Source organism: Oculina patagonica, chromosome 11, assembly GCF_052425735.1.
Source record: "Oculina patagonica isolate OP01 chromosome 11, crgOcupat, whole genome shotgun sequence".
Classification (NCBI taxonomy): Eukaryota; Metazoa; Cnidaria; class Anthozoa; order Scleractinia; family Oculinidae; genus Oculina; species Oculina patagonica.
This window is the reverse complement of record NC_135768.1, coordinates 11,703,939-11,728,346: the sequence shown is the minus strand read 5'-3', so window position 1 is coordinate 11,728,346 and position 24,408 is coordinate 11,703,939. Positions and strand designations below refer to the sequence as shown.

Here is a 24,408-nt window from a genome sequence, read left to right as displayed (position 1 = left end):
TTTCGATCGGCTTCCTGGACCAAGGGTTATCTGTTTCAATTTGAAGATAATCCTTTGAATCGCTTAAAACAGTTTAAATGTATTTTTTGGGGAATTTCTTTTCATTGAAATTCAAATTGTATTATGTTATTGTAAGAATACAATGTTGCCTTCAGGTTTAAATAGATTACTTTAATCATTTTCTCAAACATACATACTACCTTAAGGAAATTAACGATACACGTTATTAACGCGAATTTCAAAAATTCGCATTAATTTTATTGATGTAAACATGTTTACTATAAGCATTTAACCAGAAATTTTCTTATATTCGCGTTAATTTTATTACGCGTAAATTTTGTTCGCGTTGTTAAAATGCTTCGTTATATTCCTAATAATAATAAGGTATACAAAGCCGAGGGGAAGACCAAAACAGGAACAAGTTCCCTTACAAATGGCCACCTCCCCCAAAAAACAGAAAATTTAAATATAAATCTAATAGAAACGATAAAAATAATAAAATAAAAGGAAAATTAAGTTGGAAACAAATTTAACTTGAAAGCCAATTTCACCTGCAACCAATACATAAAAAACAAGATTAAATTACTTGATGAAAACCATTATTTCAAATCAATAAAAACTTATACATGTACTTGTGCAGCTCAAATATTTAGTTTTTTAATGATTTGCCATATCAATCATTTGTTTGGTATTATATGAAAGTGATGAATACTGCCCACGGATAATATCTCAATTACACACAAAATGACTTACTATCAATTTGCCAGGGCCCAGTTGTTTAAAGGGTGGAAAATGCTATCCACCAGATAAATCACTATCCAGTGGATAGCGTAGTATGTTTCGTCAGCATTTATCCACTGGATAGTGCTATCTTCCCTTTGAGCAACTGGGCCCAGTACTATTATTAATAGTAACTCAACTGAACTCATTTTAACTGTAAGTTGTTCATTTTGATGTTGTTATTTTAGACTCGTAGCAAACCAGCATGGCAGCAGACTGCACCATCCTTCCAGCTGAGTCCTAACAAAAGACTTGCTGCTGATGCTGACGAAGAAAGCCAAACATTAGGTCAGTTAAAGCTGTTGGAACATTTTAAGGTTGCTCTCAACACTTCAGACCAGGCTTTTACCCAGAATTTAAAAAGTGGGAGTTCAAAATTTTTATAAGGCCTGACTTTGTCCACATAGGAGGGCCTGAGGAGCATGAAAGGTGTTTTTCTGCAGTTATGAGTGCAAATTTAAAGGTATCTATAGATTCTCAAAATTTCTAAAAAAAAGTCCCTGTATACAGCTATTCCTATTATTTTTTTCTGAAATTCCCACCTGGCTAAAAGCCTGCTTCAGACCTTTCAATAAAATATGTAGAGAAAAAGACATTTAGTAAAAACATCTACCAAAAAATTATTTGAATGCGCAGAAAAAAAAACACATCAAAAGTGGATTTAAATGTAACTTTTATATGCTTTTACTTTTAGAGGCTAATAGTCTGGTTGCTGTGAAATTATGTTGATATGTACATTGTACAAGACTCATTATCTGAAAATGCACTGTGTAGCTAGTGCTGTGTAGTTTGACAGTTTGTTTTGTTTTATTGGTTCTAGGTTTTGGCAAAAAGCCAAAACACCTTCGCAGTAAAACTTGGGATGCTGCAAATGGGAGGGCTTCACCAACTTCACCAAGCCCTCCTCCAGGTACAAATGGCAAGAAGGCAGCAACATCATATGCTCCTAAAAAAGACAGGGAGTCATTCCGCAGTGCTCTGGTTAACATCATCATGTAAGTACTTATAATGCTGTTGGCACTATTTGCACAGATGTTTCAAGCTATCAGCAACCAAAACAAGGTGCTAAAAATTGACCTATTTCTAGAACGGGGTATCATTTTGAATGCAATTTTTCTCTGAAATGGGTTGCTACTTTTGAGACCCGGGAGGCACATACCCACCCAGAATATACCTGATAACCCTCCCCCCCTCGGATGCAGTCTGCATGTACATGTACAAAATTATAGACAAGGTAGCAAGCAAGTTTGACACATGCACAATGATATAAACAAGTCTTTAATTTGTACATGTATGTTTGTCTGTTTGTTTTGATAAAATGTATAATGGAAATATAATTAAAATACAGGTACCGGTAATCGCACTGGTATCACAATTTTATAATCCTGTTGAAGGCCTGAATTTTTTTCACGCTCCTTTAATTTATTGCAATTGCTTTAATTGGAAATTCACTGCGATAATCATTTTTATTATATAAACTGCAGTGGTTTAGCGAGTGGTAGCAAATCGAGAAAAATGGTATCACACATGTGTGGATAAAAATGATATTCACACTTGTGTGATATCATTTTTGACCAATCAGCTCGCAGAGTTTGCCATATTTTAATGCTCAATGAGCCAAAGTAAATCGATATTAAGTCGAAACATCTTCGGATCTTCCTCAGCAATCTTCGGTAATCTTCGGAAAACTTCGGAAATTTTTGGAAAATGTTCGGAATCATTCGTACAACCTTCGGACAACATTTTGAAAATTTTCGGAAATCTTTGGAAAATAGTCGGAAATCTTTGGAAAATCGTCAAAAACATCGTAATTAGTAGAAAAAACCAAAAAATTATCTTCTCGTGTTCAAATCCGATATGTCACTCGTTCGCTGCGCTCACTTGTGAGCTATCGATTTGAATACTCGAAGATAAATTTCACATCTCCGCGCAACCATGTATTATCCTCTATATCACTTTCATAATAATTATTTCATTATATATTTTTTCAGGCAAAATGATGGTGCTGCTCCAGTCCGGCCATCCTCTGCAGGAGAGCTACCTCCACTAGAGAGAACTGGTTCCCCAACTGGTGCTGAAAAAGATATCTTGGTACATGCATTTGTTTTTGCTTGTTTCAATCTCACTGTTGTGATGAATTACTGAACTGCTACATGACGCATTTACCACTGCAAAGTTGTCATTTGGGGTTATTGAACATTCTTTCATTTTAGAGATCTCAGACAATTGTACACAGTTGCAATTTTTAGTTAAATGTTGTTGACAGATCAAAGGCAACATTGGTTTAAAAAGGAGGCTTTAATCATCTTAGCTTGTGCAAACATGTTTTGGGAAGTCTTTCGATCTGTCATGTTTATTGTTTGGTAAACAAATTTCTGAAACGCAATAGGCATGTATCTATGCTGTGGTTTAATTTAATTACATTTCAGAGATAAAATTAAACCACAACATCTATATTTACAAACTGTATATAATTATTCAACTTCTTGTTTGCAAGATTTTACACCAGTGTAACTTATACACTTTGTCAAGTGTGTTCAAAGAGTTAAACCTTACAGTTCCGCTCAAATGTAGGTTGACAATCCCTCGAGACTCGATCCTCGAAACTCAAAAACTTTGAGTCTCGGTTCTCGAGTCGAAAATTTCAAGGTTCGAGTATTGAATCACAAGTCGAGAAAAATAATGAGCTTGTTGCTTGAATGATTTCTCGAGAAGTAAATTGCTCAAACGGGCTGCACTCTCAAGTGTTGTATGCAGTCGAAGCATAGTTATAAACTATGGTGGAAGCCAGCATGCCGGCTACTCATCTCAGCTGTAACAACGTGCGCTTGGTCGTTTAGTATTTCGAACCGTCAGGTAAACAAAAAGTTCGAAATAGCCGGAGCTCGAGACCAGAAGTAAACGAGTTGGAGTTAGCGTGGACCCTCCGAATCAACATGGACAAACATAACCTGCGATCAGGCATTCTTAGGACAAACGTGAAGGATGTGTTTTAAGTTCGGTTAATCTACCAATTTTATTCTTACAACTCGTCTTTCTCGGAGGGTTTTTGTCAATACTTGTAGGCCAATTTTTCGGAATATTTAAGTCTCCGCGAATTTATTGCATTGTCGAATGTTGAGGTTTATATTTCATGCACTCATGGTGGGTGCGGAACACTTGTACATGCTGTGTGAGGAGCTAAAGTTATCTCCACTCGAGAAATAAATCGTTTCCTCGAAAGCCTTTTAGAGTTATGAATATTCAAGATTGCCTTGTTTCTCGATCCTTGAGAGTCGCGACTTGATCCTCGAGACTCGAATTTCAAATGACTCGAATTTCGAGACACAAGGATTGAGTCTCGAGCATCGAGTCGAGACTGTCAACTTACATTTGAGCGGTACTGTATTATAGTATCAGATTTAAGAATAATATAATTACAGCCTGGATTATAATTTAAAAACAAAAGGTGGTGATAATTACAAACCATTTACTTGTAGCACATGTATTAATTGTAGATGGAACAATGTTAAGCTTAAATTTGCCTATTTATCACATTGTAGCGGTATTACTACTACATTCATCATGGAATAGATACAGAACATGTGGCTCCTATGGAAGATTCTTGGCTTGATCATGTTCTGCAACTTGTTCCTCAGAGCTTGAAGGTAAAATGTGTAAATGTAGCATATTAATATTTTGTTACAAATGGTCTTACACGTTAATATGTAAATTAATGATTTGCTTTAAAAGTGCACTGGTTTAATCCTGAGTGTGTATATAGTTGAAGGTGTCAGGTGGCATCCAGATTTGATTACAAAAGACCTGAAAATTTGACTTTCGCAGATCAAAAATAAGCGACAATGTCTTTTGTGAACACAAATGTAAGTTTGCATATATTTAATACCCCCTACAAGTACTTTATATAAAGGTCTTTTTTCCTAGTACATAATTTCAGTTATGTTGCATGCCAGATTTATATCAGGAAAAAGGTTTTTGGTGGGAGTGGTCAGGGGGGGGGACTTAGGTAATTTAGAAAAAAAGAAGGAGACAAATAGCAAGTAATCATTAGTCACCCTCTTAACTCCCGGCTGCGACCCACCTTCTGCCTCCACGCTCGGGACATCGTTTGGTCTCTGTTATAGCAAGAGTCCGTAATGGTGGGAGTCATTTCCAGTCAAACCTCTTTAGCCAGGATTCTGGATTTTGTCTGGAGTAGCGAGCCCGATTGTCTCCAATAGTTGGGTGTTCGCAAGGCGAGAGTTGAATGTAATATATTTTGTAGATAAAATAGTGGTGTATTTTGCTCATACTAATATTTTTTCACCCATTTTCAGGATGGTTTTGACTTGTGTATAGAAAATCTCTCAGATGAAATGAAAGAAGATTACTTACTGAGTGTAAAAAAGGCTATTGGTATGAAATTAACATTCAGGTTTTACCTGTTTTTATTTACATTTTATTAGACGGGGGGGCGGGCCAAACCCTCTTAAGTAAGACGAAAAATCAATGTATTAAATAGCTTTAAGAAAGGTAGTATGTAAAAGTAAAGTCAGCATTTGAACCTAGTGGCCCATCAGGCCAGAGCTTATCACAGTTTCTGTAGCATTAATGTCCCTGTTCCGTGATCGTTGTGTACTCTGACAGCTTGTTTTGGTATGACATTAAAAACGAATATTATTGCAGCCCATAAAATCAAACAATTAGAGAAAAGACGCTCACATATGTTTGGCGTAATGTGGGGGGACACATCCCTGCGGTTGGCATGAGAAGTGACTTTGAGTTGCGTGACCTTTTAATACCTAGGCCATTTACTGGGGTATACATTTGAGTGGAGAGAGGCACCATGAGAGTAGTGTCTTACCTAAGAACACAACACAGTGACCCTGGCCAGGGCCGGGCTTAAACCTGAACAGCTCAATCCGGAGTCCAGCGCACTAACCATTATGTTGCCATGACTATTCCAGTCAGATGTACATCAGGCATGTAATGTCATAATAATGTCATCGTGGTTCTTGAAGCCAAGCTCTGATAATTGCATGTTCCTTTCTTTTTCTTATGTAGTTGACTTTGTGCTGAAGGATCCTCGTGAAAAAGATGATGATAAAAAAGAGGAAGTGTTAGAACACAAGAAGGAGTAAGGAGATAACTATATATCTTTCTACATATAGTGGCTATATAAACAGCTTTTTCAAATGATCACAGGGTTGCTACAGGTCAGGGAATACTCTGGGAATTTTATTTTCGGTCAGGGAAAATTGAAATTATACCATCTCTGATGTAATACCATTGAAGGCTGGAAGACATATTTCAGGTCAATGTGATTTCAGTGATGTTTTTTTTTTCTTTTAGAAATAGAGCCTGGATGCTGCAACTATATAGCTAACATTTTGCATTTTTTGGTCAGGGAATTTTTTTTTTGGGGTTTTGAAAACTGACATCTGTGGCAACCATGAATCAATATTTAAAAAACAGTAGCTACCCTGCTGTCTTAAAGTGGTATGCTGAATGGCAAAATCAGCCACCTACATGTAGTCCAACAATAAAGCCAGGGTCTTCAAACCTTTGTGACAACCCTGGAGAAAAAATTTGTTTCGGTTGATAAAAATTTGTATTATTCTGCAAATCTGCTCATTCTATGTGACTTGTATTTTCCCCTTGTAGGTTGATGCAAGTTCCAAAACCTTGGTACAGATCATATCTCAGTGCAAAGGCAGCCATGCAGCAGGACCTGTTTGGAACAAATCCTACAATGGCTGCTGTGCTGGACCTGTGGCACAAAACTTTTGGGTAATGTTCTTACTGCTAATCAACATCTTTATACAATATCAGTCAATTTGTTATCATAAATTTAGTAGTAGTAAACGTAGCTTAAACATAGTATTTCCTTCAGGTAAGCCTACATTTTGAAAATGTACATTTAATACATATTTGTACATTGATCAAGGTCAGTTATAATTTAGATACCTTTCCATTTGGAACTTTAACTTCTCCTTTCTGCTCACCTGAATATGTAATGCCCAATTAAAGGGTGAAAATAAAATGTGTAATAATTAATTATTATTTGAGAGGGGGCGGGGTGGGGTGCGGTTTATCTAAATTTTCTTTAATTTCATAACCCTGAACAAAGGAAAATAAAAATCAAACTGGTTTGAAAAGTTCTAAACAAAAAATTAACCAAAGCAAAAGATATAACTTTAATGTAATATTGGTTTTTTCTATTGTAGTAACCTGAGGCTTGTGGATATACATGACATTCAGTTACGTCCTGAAGCTTTGGAGCTTGCTATGTTCCAGAATGTGGTGATGAGACACATAGAAATTGCCAAGGAAACACTTCTGAAGAAGTAATTTACTCTGTTTCTTTTACTGGCTTTTGCTATCTTTTGAGCTTTTAATCCACAACTCATAAAATTACACTTAGTCTAATTGTTAACAATAACTGCAGGTTATGACAGTATACCATTTTCATGCAACCATATACTTTTTAATTAACTGCAGTCAAACCTCCAGTCCAATGAATTACCTCGTGTAGGTAGAAACCTCTCATATTCAGACACTTTAATATGTCATTGTCCCAGCCACAAACATACAGACACCACATTTTCAAAGCAGACACCTCTAGATCAGTCCTAAGTGGACACTTTCTGGTCCAAACCAGTTTGGTGTCCACTTACGGGAAGTTTTGATTTTACTTACTTACAAGATCCCTGCAGTGTCCTGTTTCTTGTATGTATGGCAAGAGTGGAGCAATGCTATTAATATTTTAATCCCTCTCACAGTTCTAAGAGTGATCCATGAATTGAGAATTCAAAATAATAAACAATGGTACCATGATTTACCAAATAATGGCCTTTTAAATGTGTACATTGCATGTAGCTATAATCACTCTCTGTTGATGCTATATGTTCCTATGATATGCATGGTAGATTGAAGATAAGTAAATCATTCCATCAGTACATGTATAATTTTAAATTACCAAATTTGATAATGTAGAATTTTGTTATCTCCTTAAAGGTGGTTTCCAGAAGTGCAAAACATTTATTACCAAGGAAACAAGCGCAAGCAAGTACCTAGCAATCAGAATGCTAAAAGATTAGAATCATTTTTCAATGCTGCAGCAGTTCTGATGACCAATCAACTCCAGATGTTGGCACTCAACTCCATTGACGACTTCACCAAGCTGTTTTGCCCTCCTGCTGTAAGTTACACATGTAAAGTAGGACCGTGTCAAATGGTCAATTTGAGACTTCATGAGACTCTTTTCTTTTCTGCAAGCCTGAGACTTTCTTAGCTTTGGAAAAGAAGTCAATACTCTGAGAAGGAGTCCCAGAAAAATTTGAGATGGCGAGACCCCTGAAATTTGGCAAAAATTCTGCAAGACACACCTTTTAGGGAGGACCGTAGAAGTCGGCTAGTGATGAATACTTACCGAGCCGCAAAGCGGCGAGGTGAATATCCACCACTAACCACCGACGACACTGAGGTGAATAGTTGTTTTAGTGTATACTCAAACAGTGAGATAATATAGCCCGAAAGAATGACTTTTGATCAGTTTATTCCGTTCACAAGTGTATTTTTACCCGCGAGTTGCTTGGAGGTGAATACTTAACAATTATCTTGCAAAATTGCGCAGAATATCGGCTGATACTTAGCTGACGAGGCCGTAGGCGAGCAGGATAATTGTTAATTATTCTGCAAAACTGACAAAGGTAGCTTATGAATTTAGTAACTTGTTAGGAAGTTTAGTAGACAAGTAAACACCATTTAATATTTTGTGTCCATTACCTTATAACAGGATTCTATCAGAGCTTTTGAACATCCAGGATTTATCATGAGGCTTGTACTGGAGGGTGATACTGTTAAATTTGAACCAGATTTCAAGGACTTTGAGGTATTAATATTGTATGTCACATCAATTATTATTTAATCCTGCGTCACTCCCTCTAAAGTCAAAATCACATGTAGCACCAGTCTGCTCACAGATAAAACATTTGTTGCAGGTGGTCCTGTTAAATGTGTATGATGTTATGATCAAGGCAGTCATGGTTGTGCCCAGAGTTGAAACCAAACTCTACTCAGAATGGGTAAGTTATTTATAAAAACGTGGGTCACCAAACTCGCTTTTGAGTTACAAGCATTTAAAGGGAAAATTAAGGGTGTTTTAACAGATTATACTGTTGCTATGGTACCCAGTGATATCATGAAAATAACCACATTACTTGTTCAGCAATGATTGAATATTTGTTTGATACATGTATTGTAGCAGCAACTGACAAAATATTTGTAGTACAATTATACAGACCCATCAAAGTATAAAAACTGGGAAGTCCTGGAACCGTTGTGAGCCTCCTTAAACTACAACATAATTATACTGACCAGTTGTTAATAAGATCTGTTTCCAAAAAAATCTTAAGTTATGTTGGTTATTATATTATGTTCCTACAGTATAAGTTACTGTTGAGGAAATTGTCATTGATGTCTATTATTGTGCTTTTCCAGTCTGGAACAAAGAAAACGTTGAAACCTGTGGTGTCAGATGAAATTGTTAACGATGCCAAGGCAAAGGTAAGCCCCAACCCTTGTAAAAATTTTACCGTGATCGCGACGCGATTGGGCTTGGATTGTGCCGCGATCGCGCCACGTTTTTGGCCGCCACGATTCTCACTTGGCGGTGCGATGGGCCGGGAATCGCGCCGCGATCGCGGCCTAAATCTTTAAATTTAAAAACAATTATCTTGGCGTTTTGCACACCGACAAAACAAACACACTGGCTCTGTATCAAAACAACATCATTTATTTACAGAAGTTTACAGAAAAAGATGGCCAGTTTTTCTGCCAAGCACATATATTTCGCAATGGTCACAAGCCGGAGAGTGTGAGCCTTTAGTTTACAAGCAAATAAGTGAACAGTTCTTCTGTAAAATGTCATGAAGGGAACAACACATACATAACGACAACTAACCTTTTCCTTGTGCTCAAGCGAAGGAAGATGCAATGATGTGATCTATCAAACGAGCAAACTATCTCTTGGTCATGCATCTGCGAAGAAGCCAAACCGTTGAAAAGGCGCTTTTCCCTGAAGCTTTTTTAAATAATGCAACATTTAAGTCCCAAGGATCAACAGGTACAACTTCGCATTGAATGGTCCTCACCGTCAAAATGTTTATCTCTTTCCACTGTTCGAGTTTTGCAGTTTTTTAAAAATCACAGTTCAGCTGTGGTTCAGTCAACAAAGTCCGTGACGAATCCCACAAGATAGCGCTGTCGAAATTAACAAGCTGTCGCTCGAATTAACAAACAAATTCTAGCAGTTTCCACAGAGACGCTTTTCCCTAAAGTTAGGTCGCTTCTAAACTCATGTTATTAACAGAAGCAGCCAAAATAGAACACATTTTCCACTCCTGATTGTGAAGAGAAAGCATTCCAGCTTACTCAAAATGAAAATTTCTTTTCTGTTCGGGATAGCGCGAGCCGGCGATGGCGTTTACTATGTACCACGTGACCTAACTCAGCCAATCGTAACGCTCAGTTCACGACACCTTGCGGGAAAAGGCAGGAATAATTCGATGTGTGTGGTCTATGGAAAGGTAAATATAAGGCTCTAAAAAAAGCTCATTCTGACGGCCTCAAAGATAAGAAAAGAAAAAAACAGTGTTTGAAAACATTAAAAATCGGACTGTAAAGAAATAAAAATTCTTATCTTTTAATTTATCTTTACTTATCACGCGCCGCTTTGTCGCGCCAGTTCGTCTAGACTAAAACTAGGTAAATAAAACTTTTCTCGTGGAAATCACGTCCTCACGGCTCACCGTCACATATTAAAATGTTTTTCGACATTTTAAATCAAACTAGTTTTATTACTACTTTGTTTAGTACTTTAAGTTTATTTCATCAATACAAGTCATGATTTGCGTTACGACCACAGCATGATTTGTGAGAATTTCATTGCGTCGCGATGGCAACAAATCGCGGCGCGATCGCGACTTTTCGCGGCGCGATCGCGGTAAAATTTTTACAAGGGAAGTAAGGGAGCTGTTTTATTATTTAAACAGCAATGAAATACCAGGTACCTTAAAATTCTGGTTTTTAGCCCAGTTTTGTGTGAGCTTATTAGCGGAGGGTCTTATATCTGGTAAGGCTTATAAGCAGAATAAAAAAAAAGGTTTTGAAACGAGCCACGGCAGTATTGATCAAAATACGTTTTTTTATTTTAAAACGAATAAAGCAACATTTAATCCTATTCAGTACTGTCATCCGGCAGAGGGCGGCTTATATTTCAGGGGGGGGGGGGGGTTATAATCAGAGGTATTTTTTTCAGGTTGATGGGCCTATAACTAGGGGGGTTATAAGCAGGGGGCTTTTAACCCATTATAACCGGAATTTTACGGTAATCTTTTGAGTGAAAAAATCATATCTTTGCACGTGGGAATACTTGTACAACTGTAACATGTTATCTTCACATGTGAAGATATCAATTTCAAAACATTTTCTGACAACTTTGCCTTGTTTCAATGATGAATGAGCCAAAGTTAATCGATGTTAAGTCGAAATATCTTCGGATCTTCCTCAGCAATCTTTGGCAGTCTTCAGAAATTTTCGGAAAACGTTGGAAAATGTTCAGAAAAAATCGTACAACCTTTATTTAGATAACATTTAAAAAATCTTTGGAAAATCATTAAAAACATTGTAATTAGTAGGTTTATATAAAAAAAATAATAATAATAAAAAAACAGAATAATACATGTCCAATTCGTGAGCTGCGCTCACTTGTGAGATATCAATTTGAACACTCAAAGATAAATTTCATATCTCCACGCAACCGTGTATTATCCTCTTTTTATGTATTTCTTGTAATTGTATTCTGTAAAATCAATAATGATGTGAACAAACAAAAACCTGAGCCTCACTGGCATAAAACGCTTACTGTTCACTACTATAAACAGTTATTGGATGAGGTTTTTGTGATATCCGGAATAATCAAGGTCGAGGTAAGTGTTATCAGCCAAAGCCAAAGGCTGAGGCTGATAACACTAACCGAGATCTTGATTATTCCGGATATCACAAAAACCGAATTTAATAATTGTTTTATTATACATTGTTTTTCTGCAAAAAATGAGGACAAAATGACTACAATCGTTCTACTAATGTCCTACTTGTCGTCTTGCTTTTGAATGCTTTTCTCTCAAGGTATTCGTGGAATAGTTCCTCCGCAATCATTGTCGGTCATTTTGTGTTTTCCGAGAATTTTTTGTCCAGCAATTTTTCAGTTTAGTTAAATGTTTTGCTGGGTTGAAGAAGCGAATCGACGAACTATGAATTTCCTTCGCTGTCAGATGTGTCCCACATTCCTCTCGGAAATCATGCATTGCGCGCCCAACCTACAGATTAGTGAATAATCTGCTAGCAGATTATTCACTAATCTGTAGATTGCGCTGATTCTCAGAATTAGTGACTACAATGTATAATAAATATATTAAACTTAAGTCATCTGCTATCTTTTTATTACAATTCAGGTACAAGCTGTGGTTGCTCGTGAAATGACTGGACCCAGAGAACATTTGAAATTTTATGACAAATTCAAGGACCTGATAACCAGAAAGGTAATGCACATTTGCAGTAGTACTCTGTCCCAAAAATGTCATACTAATGTGAAATAGATTGGTTGAATGAAAAACAAATTAATTTGATATTATTATAGTATAATTGCTTCCAAAGTGATAGGACATTAACAGTAACACTATCCATGTCTTATTCTGTTCGCTATTTTTACATAGGTGGTATTTGGTGCTGTGGACATAAATAATATGGAAATAATAATAATAATAATAATAATAATAATAATAATTATTATTATAATAATAATTATAATAATAACAACAACAACAGTAGTTCACACTGTGGTAAACTGGTAGTTTACTCTGTGTCCCTTTACATTGGAAATCAACTAATGAAGAGAAGAAAATACATATTAGTTGATATAATGGGTTGTATATTCAAGAACTTGTTACTGGGTGTCAGTACAAATAAACTTCATTTTGGCCTTTATATAACATCATCCTTATTTCTTAGCAAATAATATGTATGAAATAAATCTTTAATATTAATTATAAAATTAGTTATTAAAAGTAATCATTACTTTAAAGGCTGAGGCAGATGTAGATCAGTTCATGTTGGAGGGACACAAGTTTCCTCGGTTTGCTAAGGTAAGAACCTTTCTTGTTTTTAGACAGTTTAACAAATAGGTATTTTGCAGTTTAAATTGATGTTGGGCAAAAAAAAATTTAATTTAGGTCGATTAACATTTTTTGTTGTTTTAACTCTCTCCTCCACAGAGGCTCCTTTAGTGGGGGAAGGCGAAAAACACGGGGGGGAGGAAGGCGAAAACACGAAAAATGAAAAATAGGGGGGACGCAGGGGACATACGAAACACAAAAGAGGCCTCTGCGGAGGAGAGAGTTGTGTTAGTAACTCTGTTAAATAAATCTGTAACAAAGGAAAATAGAAATCACACTAGTTTGAAATCATGTTGAGCTAAAATGCATTTAAACCACAACAGGTAGTAAGACTGATCCTCTGGTCAGTGTAAGGCCGTGCTTTTTTACCCACAATTCTGGAGTAAGAATGGTTGGTTTAGAATGCTAGGGATAATGCCGATTGCTTGCATAAAAAAACACCTGAGTTTAGACCGTGGCCCTGGCACAAGTAAACATTGTGTAACAAATACAGCAGTCAACAAAGAGGCTGCCATTGCATTGCAGTGATTTTCTACTTCTACTTTCTATAAAAAGAAAGAAAGTATGAAGACTGTAATGGGTTTGCCAAATGTTCTGGCAGTGCTAGGGATATATTTGATTCTGCAGCTCTTATCTCACTATCTTGGATATTTTTTATTTGCAGCATTATGTTCATTCTGCCCCTGTGAGTAGAATGGTTGGAATGGCATTCTGTCCATTTCGGAATCGGAATGCCAAATAAAAAAATTGCGCACATTACACATTCTGGCCATTTCTCATTCCAGAATATAATTGTGAATAAAAAAACCTGCTCTAAAATTTGATCAAAAAAGAATGACAAAATATTTTGTTAACTTGTTGTTTCAGGAAGTGGAAAAGTATGCTAAGTTGGTTGACAGCATCCAGTACAACTCTCAAAAGGTAGACACTGATATGTTATGGCAGGCTTATTGTGTGTAAAAGTTAATTGAATACTTTACTCACTGTCAGATTTTAGAGGGTAATAACTACTGTTTGTGGCTTAAGCCTGAAATCTGCATGCTTTAAACTTGGTCTTGTTTAAATTCAAGTGCAAACAGTATGGTGTGTAAAGAAATGTGTACCATTATTTTTAACCAATGTTAAGAAATTATGTTCACTAAGATCTAATGATTGATGTTGCTGAGAAACACTTTATACATTATTTAATGTAATAAAGAATAAACAAATAAATGAAAAGAAGATCATCGCAGTTATAAACACAAGTTAAGCAGTTGCGAAAAAGAAAACCTGAAGAAATCAGGCTTGCCGGGACTCGAACCCTGACCTCTGCGATACTGGTGCAGCGCTCTAACCAATTGAGCTAACAAGCCAACTGGGAGCTGGCCATTAAATTGGTTAAATATACCAGGGGAAGGTGAAGATGAAATTATTAACATATGAAATCATGTATTTGAAATGCGGATGAAGAATAAGTGAAGAGAAGATTTCAAAGGATATACAATTAACCATTGTAAAGGAAACAGTTGACAATTCAGTTCCTGACTTGTTAATTCCCCAATGAATTTACTTATTAGCCAATATATAATTGTATTCATTACAGAATCCAAAATGCCATTATACAACAAATGAATTAATTTTAATTTTCCAGCTTAAATTGTAGTGGCATGTAAATTAAGTGTCATTCTATTTTCACACTGGCTTCAAATATCAATTATTGTTGTTACTGTAGGTGACAAGAGTTGGAATGTTTGAGCTGCACTGTGATGAGTTAATCAGAGCATTAGCTAAAAGAGCAGACAGCTTGAGAACTAAACTGCTTCAGAGAATGAGCAAAGATCATCAACTGCTCAACAAAAGGTATTCTTTAGAACACCTGAAGCATATTGCTTAAAGCATGTACATTATTTACATGTATAAACTATAAAAGTGGACAGGGGCATAGCTAGCCTATAGGCCTGACGCCTTGGCCTACAATTTTTTTTAACCAGTGCTTGTATTTTTATAATGAATATTATAGAGCAATTCAGGCTGAAGCACTTTCAAGATGAAATAGAAAGCAATGTGCATTGTAAATATCACAAATAACCTTTCGCGACTAGTCAAGTCTCAAGCAAGTAGAGACTTCTAGAGTAGCCAAGAACAGGATTGTTACTATCAAAATAAGAAAGATGTGTAATCAATTTAATTTTTTCTTTCTTTTAGGCTTTGTGAGGAGTATGAGAAGATAGCAGAAAAAGCTTTGACCTCTCCTGCCAACACAGAACATCTAATGGAGCTTAAGGTTTGAAAATAACCATTAAGCTAACATTGCTTTCTTTTCATTAATGTTAATGAAATAGATAGCAGTACTTTTGATTACTATGCATGGCTCCACAGAATGGAGCATTAGGATTCACAGATGACATTTGAAATTGGTTGGCCACAAAGCCAGTGGTGTAAAGCATACAGGTGCCATTCTATGTAAAGTTTAGTATACAAGTTTTTAGCCTGATTTAAATGTTTTACTGTTTTGCTTCCTTAGAATTACATTGAACAGGTTGAAAATGAAACTATATTTGACCTTGAAAAGAGACTTGTGGACACCAAGAACAGACTGGTCTTCTTGGTAAGGTTACATGCCCACTTTTAGAACTTAACTCTGCTATATATTTTGTATTCTTTTCTAGCAAATGCTACTTTAATAACAAAACTTGGACAGATTAAAAGGGAAGCATTTTGTTGTCTTAAATTTTGTCAAAGAGTTGTTGTTGGTTTTTTAATAATTACTTACAGGAATTCTAGTACTTGTAATATAACCATTTGATAAACTTCCTGTACATATACTGCGTATAAAATAACTAAATGTACAAAACAGCAATTATTTTCTGCTTCTTAAAGTGAATAAGTACTGATGTTTGCTTGTTTTGTTTGTATAGGTGGACTATGCATCATTTTCTCCTGCAGACATGCGACTAAACAACAGTGTGTTTCAGTGGCACTTCCGCATGCCAGAGGTGTTTGAAGAACACAAGAAAATCATCAATGCTAACCGTCTTCAGTATGAAAACAGCCTCAAGGTATACACTGAAGTTGAGCTGTTAACATAAAATATGACAGTTTGTTTTGACATCCTTAGTTGAATTACATGGGGTATTATTTTTTTTTGCTCAATCAGATGCGGCGTGAGAGGTTTGTAGAGGAATTAGAGAGCTATTCTAAGCAGCTTGAGGAGTTCCAATCATTTGGAGACATGCAAGAGATTCAACGGTATCTAAAAAAGGCACAAGCTCTCAATCAGAGGCTTGAGTCAGCTGCAGAAAAGGTATTAAATGAATCATTTTGCAATCTGTTTTTATAATAAAATTGTTGACTGTGAAGTCAGTGTTGATTTTCTACCATCCATAATTAATATTCCTGCGTTTTCCTCAGATACTTGCTTTCAATCAAGAAGAAGAAGCTTTCAATTGGGATGTGACATCATATCCACAACGACAGCAGCTGATCAACACTCTGAATCCTTACTTGAAACTTTATGAAACAACAGTAGAGTTTCAAAACAAGTACAAGTAAGTAACTCAAGCATGAAAATGTTTTATTAACAACAGTAAATTAACAAAAAATACAAGGAACCCTTGTGATCTATCCGCTGGGTTTAATGGGAAACCATCACATTCTGTGAATTGCATGTGCAGCGGTTTGTTGTCTCTTGAATGCTCATCTTAAACACAAATTTCCTCCTGGTTTTGTAGAACTTAAAGACATTGTGGTAGAAGTTAATTAAATGTGAATTTATGAATAGAAAAGTATTTATTAAGTTTTGGGAAACCAAGCCAAAGTTATTACTCCAATCAGTCACACAGGGCATAGAGAATCCAGGGAAACAATAAAAACTCAGAGCATCAACACAAGTCAGAAAGCAAGTCAGAATCGGTTTTGGTTTCAATTCTGATTAGTAGCACGAGTTCTTAAAACAAAAAAACAAAAAAACAAAGCAAATGTGAATTACTTTTGACACAAGTCAAAACCACTTTTACCTGCGTGTTCTGTATATAGGGAGTGGATGGAAGGACCGTGGGGTACAATGGACCCAGACAAAGTTGATGGAGAGACTGGCAACTTCTGGAGAGCTCTTTACAAGCTGGAGAAGCAGTTTGGTGATGTACCAAATGCACAAAAGATTGCAGCCAGGGTTAGCGTTATTCACTCTTCTGCAATAATAACTTACTAAAATTAATTAATACATGCGTGAAATTATAATTACAAGATTTGGTTTTCTATTTACTTCACTTCAAGACAAGTCCTAAAATACATAAATCAAGCCAAGAAAAACCCTCAACACACAATCAGTCTTTGGCTTTATAATTAGCTGTATCATGTTAAGCACACATTATTGTGAAAAAAGATAAGTGCAGACCTGCAACATCCAGGTTTGAGCTCGTTTCGCATGTTGCACTAATAAATTTTGGATCAAATCACATGTCACCCATACCCCCTTTAGGGGAGGGGGGACTTGCATATGGAGACACTATTAAATTTTGCAGTGACTGGGCGTAAATGTGTTTTTTCTTTTGATAATTAACAGATGAAGGGCAAAGTAGACGAGTTTAAAGAACACCTTCCCCTGGTTCAGGTGTTGTTTAATCCAGGCCTTCGTGACAGACATTGGGAAATGATGTCAGAGATTCTAGGCTATCCACTCAAGCCTGATGAAGACACTAACCTTGCTAAGATGGTGGAAATGAATCTTGAGCCTTACTTGACTCAGTTTGAATCCATCAGTGAAGCTGCCAGTAAGGAATTTTCTCTTGAAAAAGCCATGGAGAAGATGGTCCGTGAGTGGGATGAGGTACGTACAACTTAATATTTAGTTTTCTTGCAAAATGTGCAGTGGAAATTAATCGCAGTGGAGACAATAATCTGATAATTTTTTCACATAGCCATTCAGTTTGATTTAACAAAACTGTATACCTGCCAACTTTTTGTGGGTCAAAGGCGCGAGATTTTTATCTTAAGAGTGCCAGGATTACCGAAGACAATACGACCATGTCCAAAGTTTTCCGATGACGTCCAAAGTATTCCAAAGACATTACGAAGATATCCCGATCCCAGTGCGTGGATGTGTTTTGCTGTGTTTTGCTTAACACGACCATGTTCCCAATGCTTTTCTTGTCAAAACTCTGAGATTTCGGGAAAGTATCGTCATTTAATCATTTTTAGGCGAGGACGTAGTCTCGAGCCTAATGTTATCATGTTAGTATAAAGCGATTTTGGATTCTTCGTGTTAAGATGTGATGATTCGAACTGAAGAGGACTGGTAACTAAGACCATGGTTTGAGATTTGTTGGCGTCCGCCATCTTGGAGTGTTCGGTCGAGCATGTGAGAATTTTTCGCAGCCAGAAGCCTTGACTCGATTAGTAGCTGATATTTTTTTCGCTCACTTACAAACTTTTTGTGATATCAAAGTACACAAAAACGTTATCGACACACCTATAAGTCGAGGGACTAAACTATTTGTGATTTGAACTACTGCCTGGCGACATTGTAACCTGAGCTTTAACTGAAGACGAGAAGTGCAGAAGACGTACTGGGACAACTGCAGCTGAGGTGAGCTATCTAAAGTTTATTTCGCTTGTACTTTATTGAATACCGTAGTGTTGGAATAACATAATTGTCAAAGTATTTATTGAATCGAAATAACGATTTTAAAAGTGAAATATCTGCCAGATGTTGTTATATTTATTTGCTAAAATTTATAGATCAGAAAGCTCATTCGCGATCCCTTCTGTCGACAGAACGTTTTCACTCTTACTACTAGGTCAGATTTCAACATTGATTTAAATAGTGGTGTACAAAGCAGCAGTAAATCTATATTAACAAATGATTGTAAAATATGGATACAAACAAACTTATTTCAGGCTTAACCACTGATAACAGAACTACAATTGATCATATATTTATACAAATCTAAATAAATCAAGAGTCCAAACTGGTGTTCTAGAGACACACCTCAGTGACCTTAAAGCTGTGTGGTTAACAACCAAAAAAGAGTATATACATTTATTTTTGTAGGCTATGATAACTAGTAAATGATTTAAGAAAGATATAATGTACATGTAGAAAGATGTGTTTCAGAAAAAAGAAAAATTTAAGTGAATTATAGTAACTACTTATGTTGCATTAAATTGTTGAAGTTCATCAGTCTTGGTGTCTAAACAAATATGTGTTAAACGAATTATTAATTTTTTCAACTATTGATTCTTTCTTTCATTATGTTTACAGAACAGAAATAAAAACAACAACAACGGAAAACATCCAAGATGCAGTTTTCAAAGAATCCACTGATTGCTGTGCTTTGTCCTAATTGCTTCAATATGTTTAATCTGCACTTTGTCAAGAAGCACCATGAATGTGTGAATGTAGCTATTGCTTTGGAACTGGCTATTGGCCTCTATTCTGCCTCTATGCAATATGTACATAATAAAAAGCCCAATCCTCACTATGAATGGCAGATATATTTTAAGCAAAACATAGACTTTCTCAAAGTCCTTCTACGCGCGGTTTAGGTATGTCGCGTACGAAGGACTTTTCCAACTTGCAGCGCGCCAATTTTACCGACCCAAAAACGGGTCGGTGAATAAATTATAACCGCGACCAATCAGAGTCGAGATCTCAAAGAAAGTGTCATTCAAATGTAAATCGACGCTTCTTCACGCGTCATTTCTTGTCACGTCGCGTTGGAAATTGCTCAACAGTTCACGGGAAACGAAGAGTTAAAAGAATATCAACAACATGTCATAGAAGCGTATCTCTGCGGAAAAAATGTTTTTTTTCTGCGCCCACGGAAGCGGGCAAAAGCTTCCACCGACTACATGCGAGATGGAGGCGACACGACGATAGTCCTTGTTGTTGTCCCTTTTATAGTATCGCTCATGAAAGACCAAGTTTTCTCTTTGAAAAACCGTGGGATTGTGGCCTCATCTGTTGGAGACGACTGCAGCGACGAACAGTTAAAGGACATATTTGATTTGAAGTTCAAAATTATTTTTGGAAGACCAGAAGCACTTTGCAACATTTACCATCACATATTTCGCCGATTAAAAGTGTTTGCAATCTATGTTTTGGAAGCGATTTATTGTCATGTGTATTCAAGTATTGTTTAGCTATCGCTTAATGACCAGCCTTCAACGAATCCCTCAGAACGTTTACTTTCTTCTGCTTTCTTCACGATCGTCTCGTTTTTGTCGGCACAGTTTCTACAAATAATATTTGTAGTAAGTTTAGGTTCTGCGAATTGCCGTCCGGAGAGGATTTCCAGGTCTAAGCAAGCCTTGTTTTCCCTCCTGGGCTGATCAATCTTTGTCTGTAATCGTTTTTACGACTTCCTTAGCGCAAAGAATACAAATATGCTTTTTCGAGCAAGGAGAAATCGAAATTCGCGTGATCGTTTTGGTCGGAGTTGACCCCGCGCTCACAAACAAGAATTCTTGAAACTTGACTCTTGCTAGAAAAGTCACGCGCTCGCAGAAACACCGCCCCCTGATAATTGATACCTCTTGCTTTTGGCGGGAAACTTGATTCAAAATCCTTCAAGCGGGACAAGTCGCCCTCTCGCGACTTCGTCACTCGCGGTCGTCGCTTCGCGACTCACTGCACGTCGCTTCGCTCGCCAATAGAGGGCGACTTGGTGCAAGTCTAAGCAAAACACAGCGAAAACCATGTAGCAATAACACCAAAGTTAAAAAACGGTGTAAAACATCTCTGGATTTACTACTGAAAGACCCTCAATACAAATTCATCACTGGCAAACCACTGTATCAACTCTACTTCCTAGTCTCCACTTGTACGGTATCAAAATTTTGGACTTATTGGACTTGCTTGCATCACAGATTGTACAGATAGTGCAAACAACTATCAGCCCCATTTAAATTTAACAAGAGTCAATCAAGATATTATACCAACTTTTCTTCCTGGAAACTTGTACTTCCTTGCACTGTGTTTTACCTGTAAATGATATTAAGTGTTTGGACCTACTGGACAAAGGGTACGTTACAGATTGTACAGTCAGTGCAACTGTCAGCTATATTTAAACAAGAGGCAATCTAGAACATCATTGCAAGACAATATTTTTATGCCAAACTCGTGGAAGTTTCCTTGCTGTCCAGTACAGTTACAAAATATGTTGCATTCCATTGTCAAAAGTTGTGATAAAAGACATCATATTAGAATTGTACAAATTAAATTGCCAATTTTGTGATCAAAGCAGCTTATTATTTGCCTTTTATTAATTAACGTTGGTTACAAACTAACCATACCTTGGAATGCACAACTAAAAACACCACTGGAAAACAACGTGCTGTATTTTAAAATTCTATTTACCTGACAAACCCATTTTCCCTCCTTTATAGCAAATGACTCAGTGTCTCAACTTTCGACTTAGAGCGAGGAGCCCAAAAAGGTGACCACTTTTAATGTATTCATATTCTTTCCTGCAGGTTTTATCCAATCAGAAGCTCGTCACAGCTTCTCATTGGAAAACGGCTGCATGAAAGAATGTGAATTAATTAAAAGTGGTCACAAATGTGGGCTCCTTGCTGTAAATCACACTTTAATCAACGATATCAATTTCGGCGTTCAATTACTTGGATATCTTTTGGACTCACAATTTTACTCAATAGACATTTTTGGCTTTGACAGTGTAAATTGCCATTTCAAACCACATGATGCTGCCCAGAGAACTTGTTTTTTTTAAAACAAGTAAAAAAAAACTAAAACTATCTGAATACCAAGAGCATTTGTTTGAATTTGAAAGAAGTGATTCTCAAGAGTGATGCCACATAGTCTGAAAAGGGACAACAAACAAACAAAGCCCAAAAGGCCTATTCTCAGTTCTTTGTCTGGAATTTTTAACATACTGACTTGCTTAACTGGAACGTCCTCGCCTTAGTATGCATTGCATACCGGTTATACGTGGAGTTTTCGTTTCTCACATTAGTTTGAGTTTACATATTTTTGGAAAGTGTGTCGGTTATGATTGTTTTAACTCAAATTTTTCAACTAGGCGTAAGAAATTGGTTCCTAAGCATGAGTTGGCGTGAGATCGAATTTTTCAACTCGCAGGTGTGAGGCGTGAGAGTTGGCAGGTATAAAACTGGAAATCTCAGTGGTCTTATACATTTTTTGTTTGTTTGTTTGTTTGGTTAATGAAGACACTCGCAATCTGCATTATTTTAAAAATTTAGACCAACAAAGTCAAAGTAAAAACTTTTTTTCAGCTCCGCATTGTATATAGCCGTTCAAGAGCTGGCTGATGTATGTCAGAGATTTCTGTTGATCCAACTTAATAATATTGATATCGATATGGCAGCCAGCACTGAACATAGTAAATACTAAATGAGATGTTGGATGTTTTTTATCACTGATATGGTAGAGTCTAGCTCTAGCTCCCTTTGTAAAAGTACACAATACCTGTGCAAACAGTACGTAATTAATGGTGATTCTAGTAAATTTTACCACTTAATTCAATTAATATTTTTTTGTATCCTTTGCTTTCAGATTGAGTTTGTCATGATTCCTTATCGTGAAACTGGAACTCACATTTTGTCATCAATTGATGACATCCAGACATTGTTGGATGATCAGATTGTTAAAACACAAACAATGAGAGGTTCACCATTCATTAAACCATTTGAGACAGAAATCAAGTATGTTTACAGAACTTTAACCTTTTCATTTGTTGTAATCATTCCTGTCCTCTCAGATGTTTTTCTCTGGGTCATATCTAAGTTGTGTCGATTGATTGATTGATTGATTGATTGATTGATTGATTGATTGATTGATTGATTGATTGATTGATTGACTGACTTTGTTTTTTTAGGGAATGGGAAAGCAAGCTGATGCTGACGCAAGAAATTATTGACGAGTGGCTTAAGGTTCAGGCTACATGGCTGTACTTAGAACCTATCTTCAGTTCACCTGATATCATGGCCCAGATGCCTGAGGAGGGAAGGTCAGCTGCAGTAATTATCTTGAATTTCTCAGATATCTATAATGAGACTGTAGGTTTGCAACATTTTTAATGCATTGTCTTTTTAACATTACAGACGATTCAGTACTGTTGATAAGAACTGGAGAGAGATCATGAAGGTGGCAGTCTTGGTAAGTAAGGCAAAGCTTTCAGAGAAGATGTACAAGATGTTAAGGTTATGCTCTATAATGACACCCTGTTTATTATTTCTGGTATAGTTAACCACCCTTTGCAATCACAATTAATCTCAGTTGCAGTGGCTTATTTGATTACAGTTTCCAAATATACTGTAGAACGAGAGACCAACCCAACCAAAAAATGGCTGATCACAACACAACACAACCAAGCTCCAGCTCCAGCTATCAACCATTTCATCTAAAACGTTTTCTGTTGAGACACTACGTGTGCAGCAAAAATTATCAACCCGCGCCTGTAGCTGTTTTATTAAACTGGTTGTATAAGTACAAGAATTAACTCTGACATTCACTCTGCTATATGTTCTAGGCTGTCATTTTTTAAAAAAGTGATTACAATATCTTACTTCTACTTTATAGGACAGACACGTTCTTACTGTTGTGGCCATTGAAAAGATGCTGGAACGTTTAAAGAAGTCAAATGAATTGCTTGAACTCATCTTAAAGGTAATTGAATGTCTAATAGCCTGCTAGAACACTTAATGTACAATATGTGGAAAAATTGAAAGTTTTTATTATTCAAAAGCGAAAAGATTGTAATGAGTGTGATCACTCTTCCATAGGGACTGAATGAGTACCTGGAAAAGAAGAGACTCTACTTTCCACGCTTCTTCTTTTTGTCAAACGATGAACTTTTGGAAATTCTCTCTGAAACAAAAGATCCAAAAAGGTTTGTGTTGTACAGTCAACTCTCTCTAAGACGGACACCGTCGGGACCGGCTCCAACTGTCCGTCTTAGAGAGGTGTCCGTCTTATAGGGAGTTAAGTTACAGTGAAATGACTGAAAAACGGCAAGGATGGGACAGCACCAGGTATCCGTCTTAAAGATTTGTCCGTCTTATAGAGGTGTCTGTTAAGAGAGAGTTGACTGTAGTCTGTTAGAACTACATGTGTGTTCACTGTAATGCTGTCCCATTTTAACTTTTATACATACCTTTTATTCAGATCACCGAGTTAATACTTTTAAACCTTAAATAGCTATGTGGTACGTGATACAGAATTTATAAAATTAAATGTATATTCAGTAAATCCGGTTATGATTATTTGCTCTCACTAATTGTTTCCCAGTCGGTTTGCTTGACAATATATAATATTATTAACAATAAGTTTAATAGAAGTCTTTGTGAGTAAATTGAGAGTACCTCAATGTGTAAACCTCTGCTGGAACTCATGGGTTAATAGTAAACAATAAATAAAATTAACAAACCAATTTAATTTGTTAAATGACTGTCC

General features: G+C 36.4%; 1 protein-coding gene across 1 annotated transcript in view; it reads left to right on the top strand.

Moving 5' to 3' along the window:
• The window catches only part of LOC144630155 (dynein axonemal heavy chain 7-like), a 53,297-nt gene that overhangs the window by 1,081 nt on the left and 27,808 nt on the right, over positions 1–24,408 (top strand). Inside the window, exons 3-30 of the mRNA XM_078488446.1 lie at positions 969–1,068; positions 1,601–1,775; positions 2,772–2,871; positions 4,323–4,427; positions 5,097–5,175; positions 5,824–5,896; positions 6,424–6,549; positions 6,987–7,106; positions 7,777–7,960; positions 8,558–8,653; positions 8,763–8,846; positions 9,262–9,327; positions 12,276–12,362; positions 12,906–12,965; positions 13,863–13,916; positions 14,707–14,834; positions 15,180–15,258; positions 15,499–15,582; positions 15,893–16,033; positions 16,132–16,278; positions 16,386–16,522; positions 17,010–17,145; positions 17,539–17,802; positions 22,510–22,658; positions 22,832–22,963; positions 23,058–23,112; positions 23,536–23,622; positions 23,739–23,845. Coding sequence (XP_078344572.1) covers positions 969–1,068; positions 1,601–1,775; positions 2,772–2,871; positions 4,323–4,427; positions 5,097–5,175; positions 5,824–5,896; positions 6,424–6,549; positions 6,987–7,106; positions 7,777–7,960; positions 8,558–8,653; positions 8,763–8,846; positions 9,262–9,327; positions 12,276–12,362; positions 12,906–12,965; positions 13,863–13,916; positions 14,707–14,834; positions 15,180–15,258; positions 15,499–15,582; positions 15,893–16,033; positions 16,132–16,278; positions 16,386–16,522; positions 17,010–17,145; positions 17,539–17,802; positions 22,510–22,658; positions 22,832–22,963; positions 23,058–23,112; positions 23,536–23,622; positions 23,739–23,845 — 3,155 coding nt within the window. The remainder of the gene's footprint in view (positions 1–968; positions 1,069–1,600; positions 1,776–2,771; positions 2,872–4,322; positions 4,428–5,096; positions 5,176–5,823; positions 5,897–6,423; positions 6,550–6,986; positions 7,107–7,776; positions 7,961–8,557; positions 8,654–8,762; positions 8,847–9,261; positions 9,328–12,275; positions 12,363–12,905; positions 12,966–13,862; positions 13,917–14,706; positions 14,835–15,179; positions 15,259–15,498; positions 15,583–15,892; positions 16,034–16,131; positions 16,279–16,385; positions 16,523–17,009; positions 17,146–17,538; positions 17,803–22,509; positions 22,659–22,831; positions 22,964–23,057; positions 23,113–23,535; positions 23,623–23,738; positions 23,846–24,408) is intronic.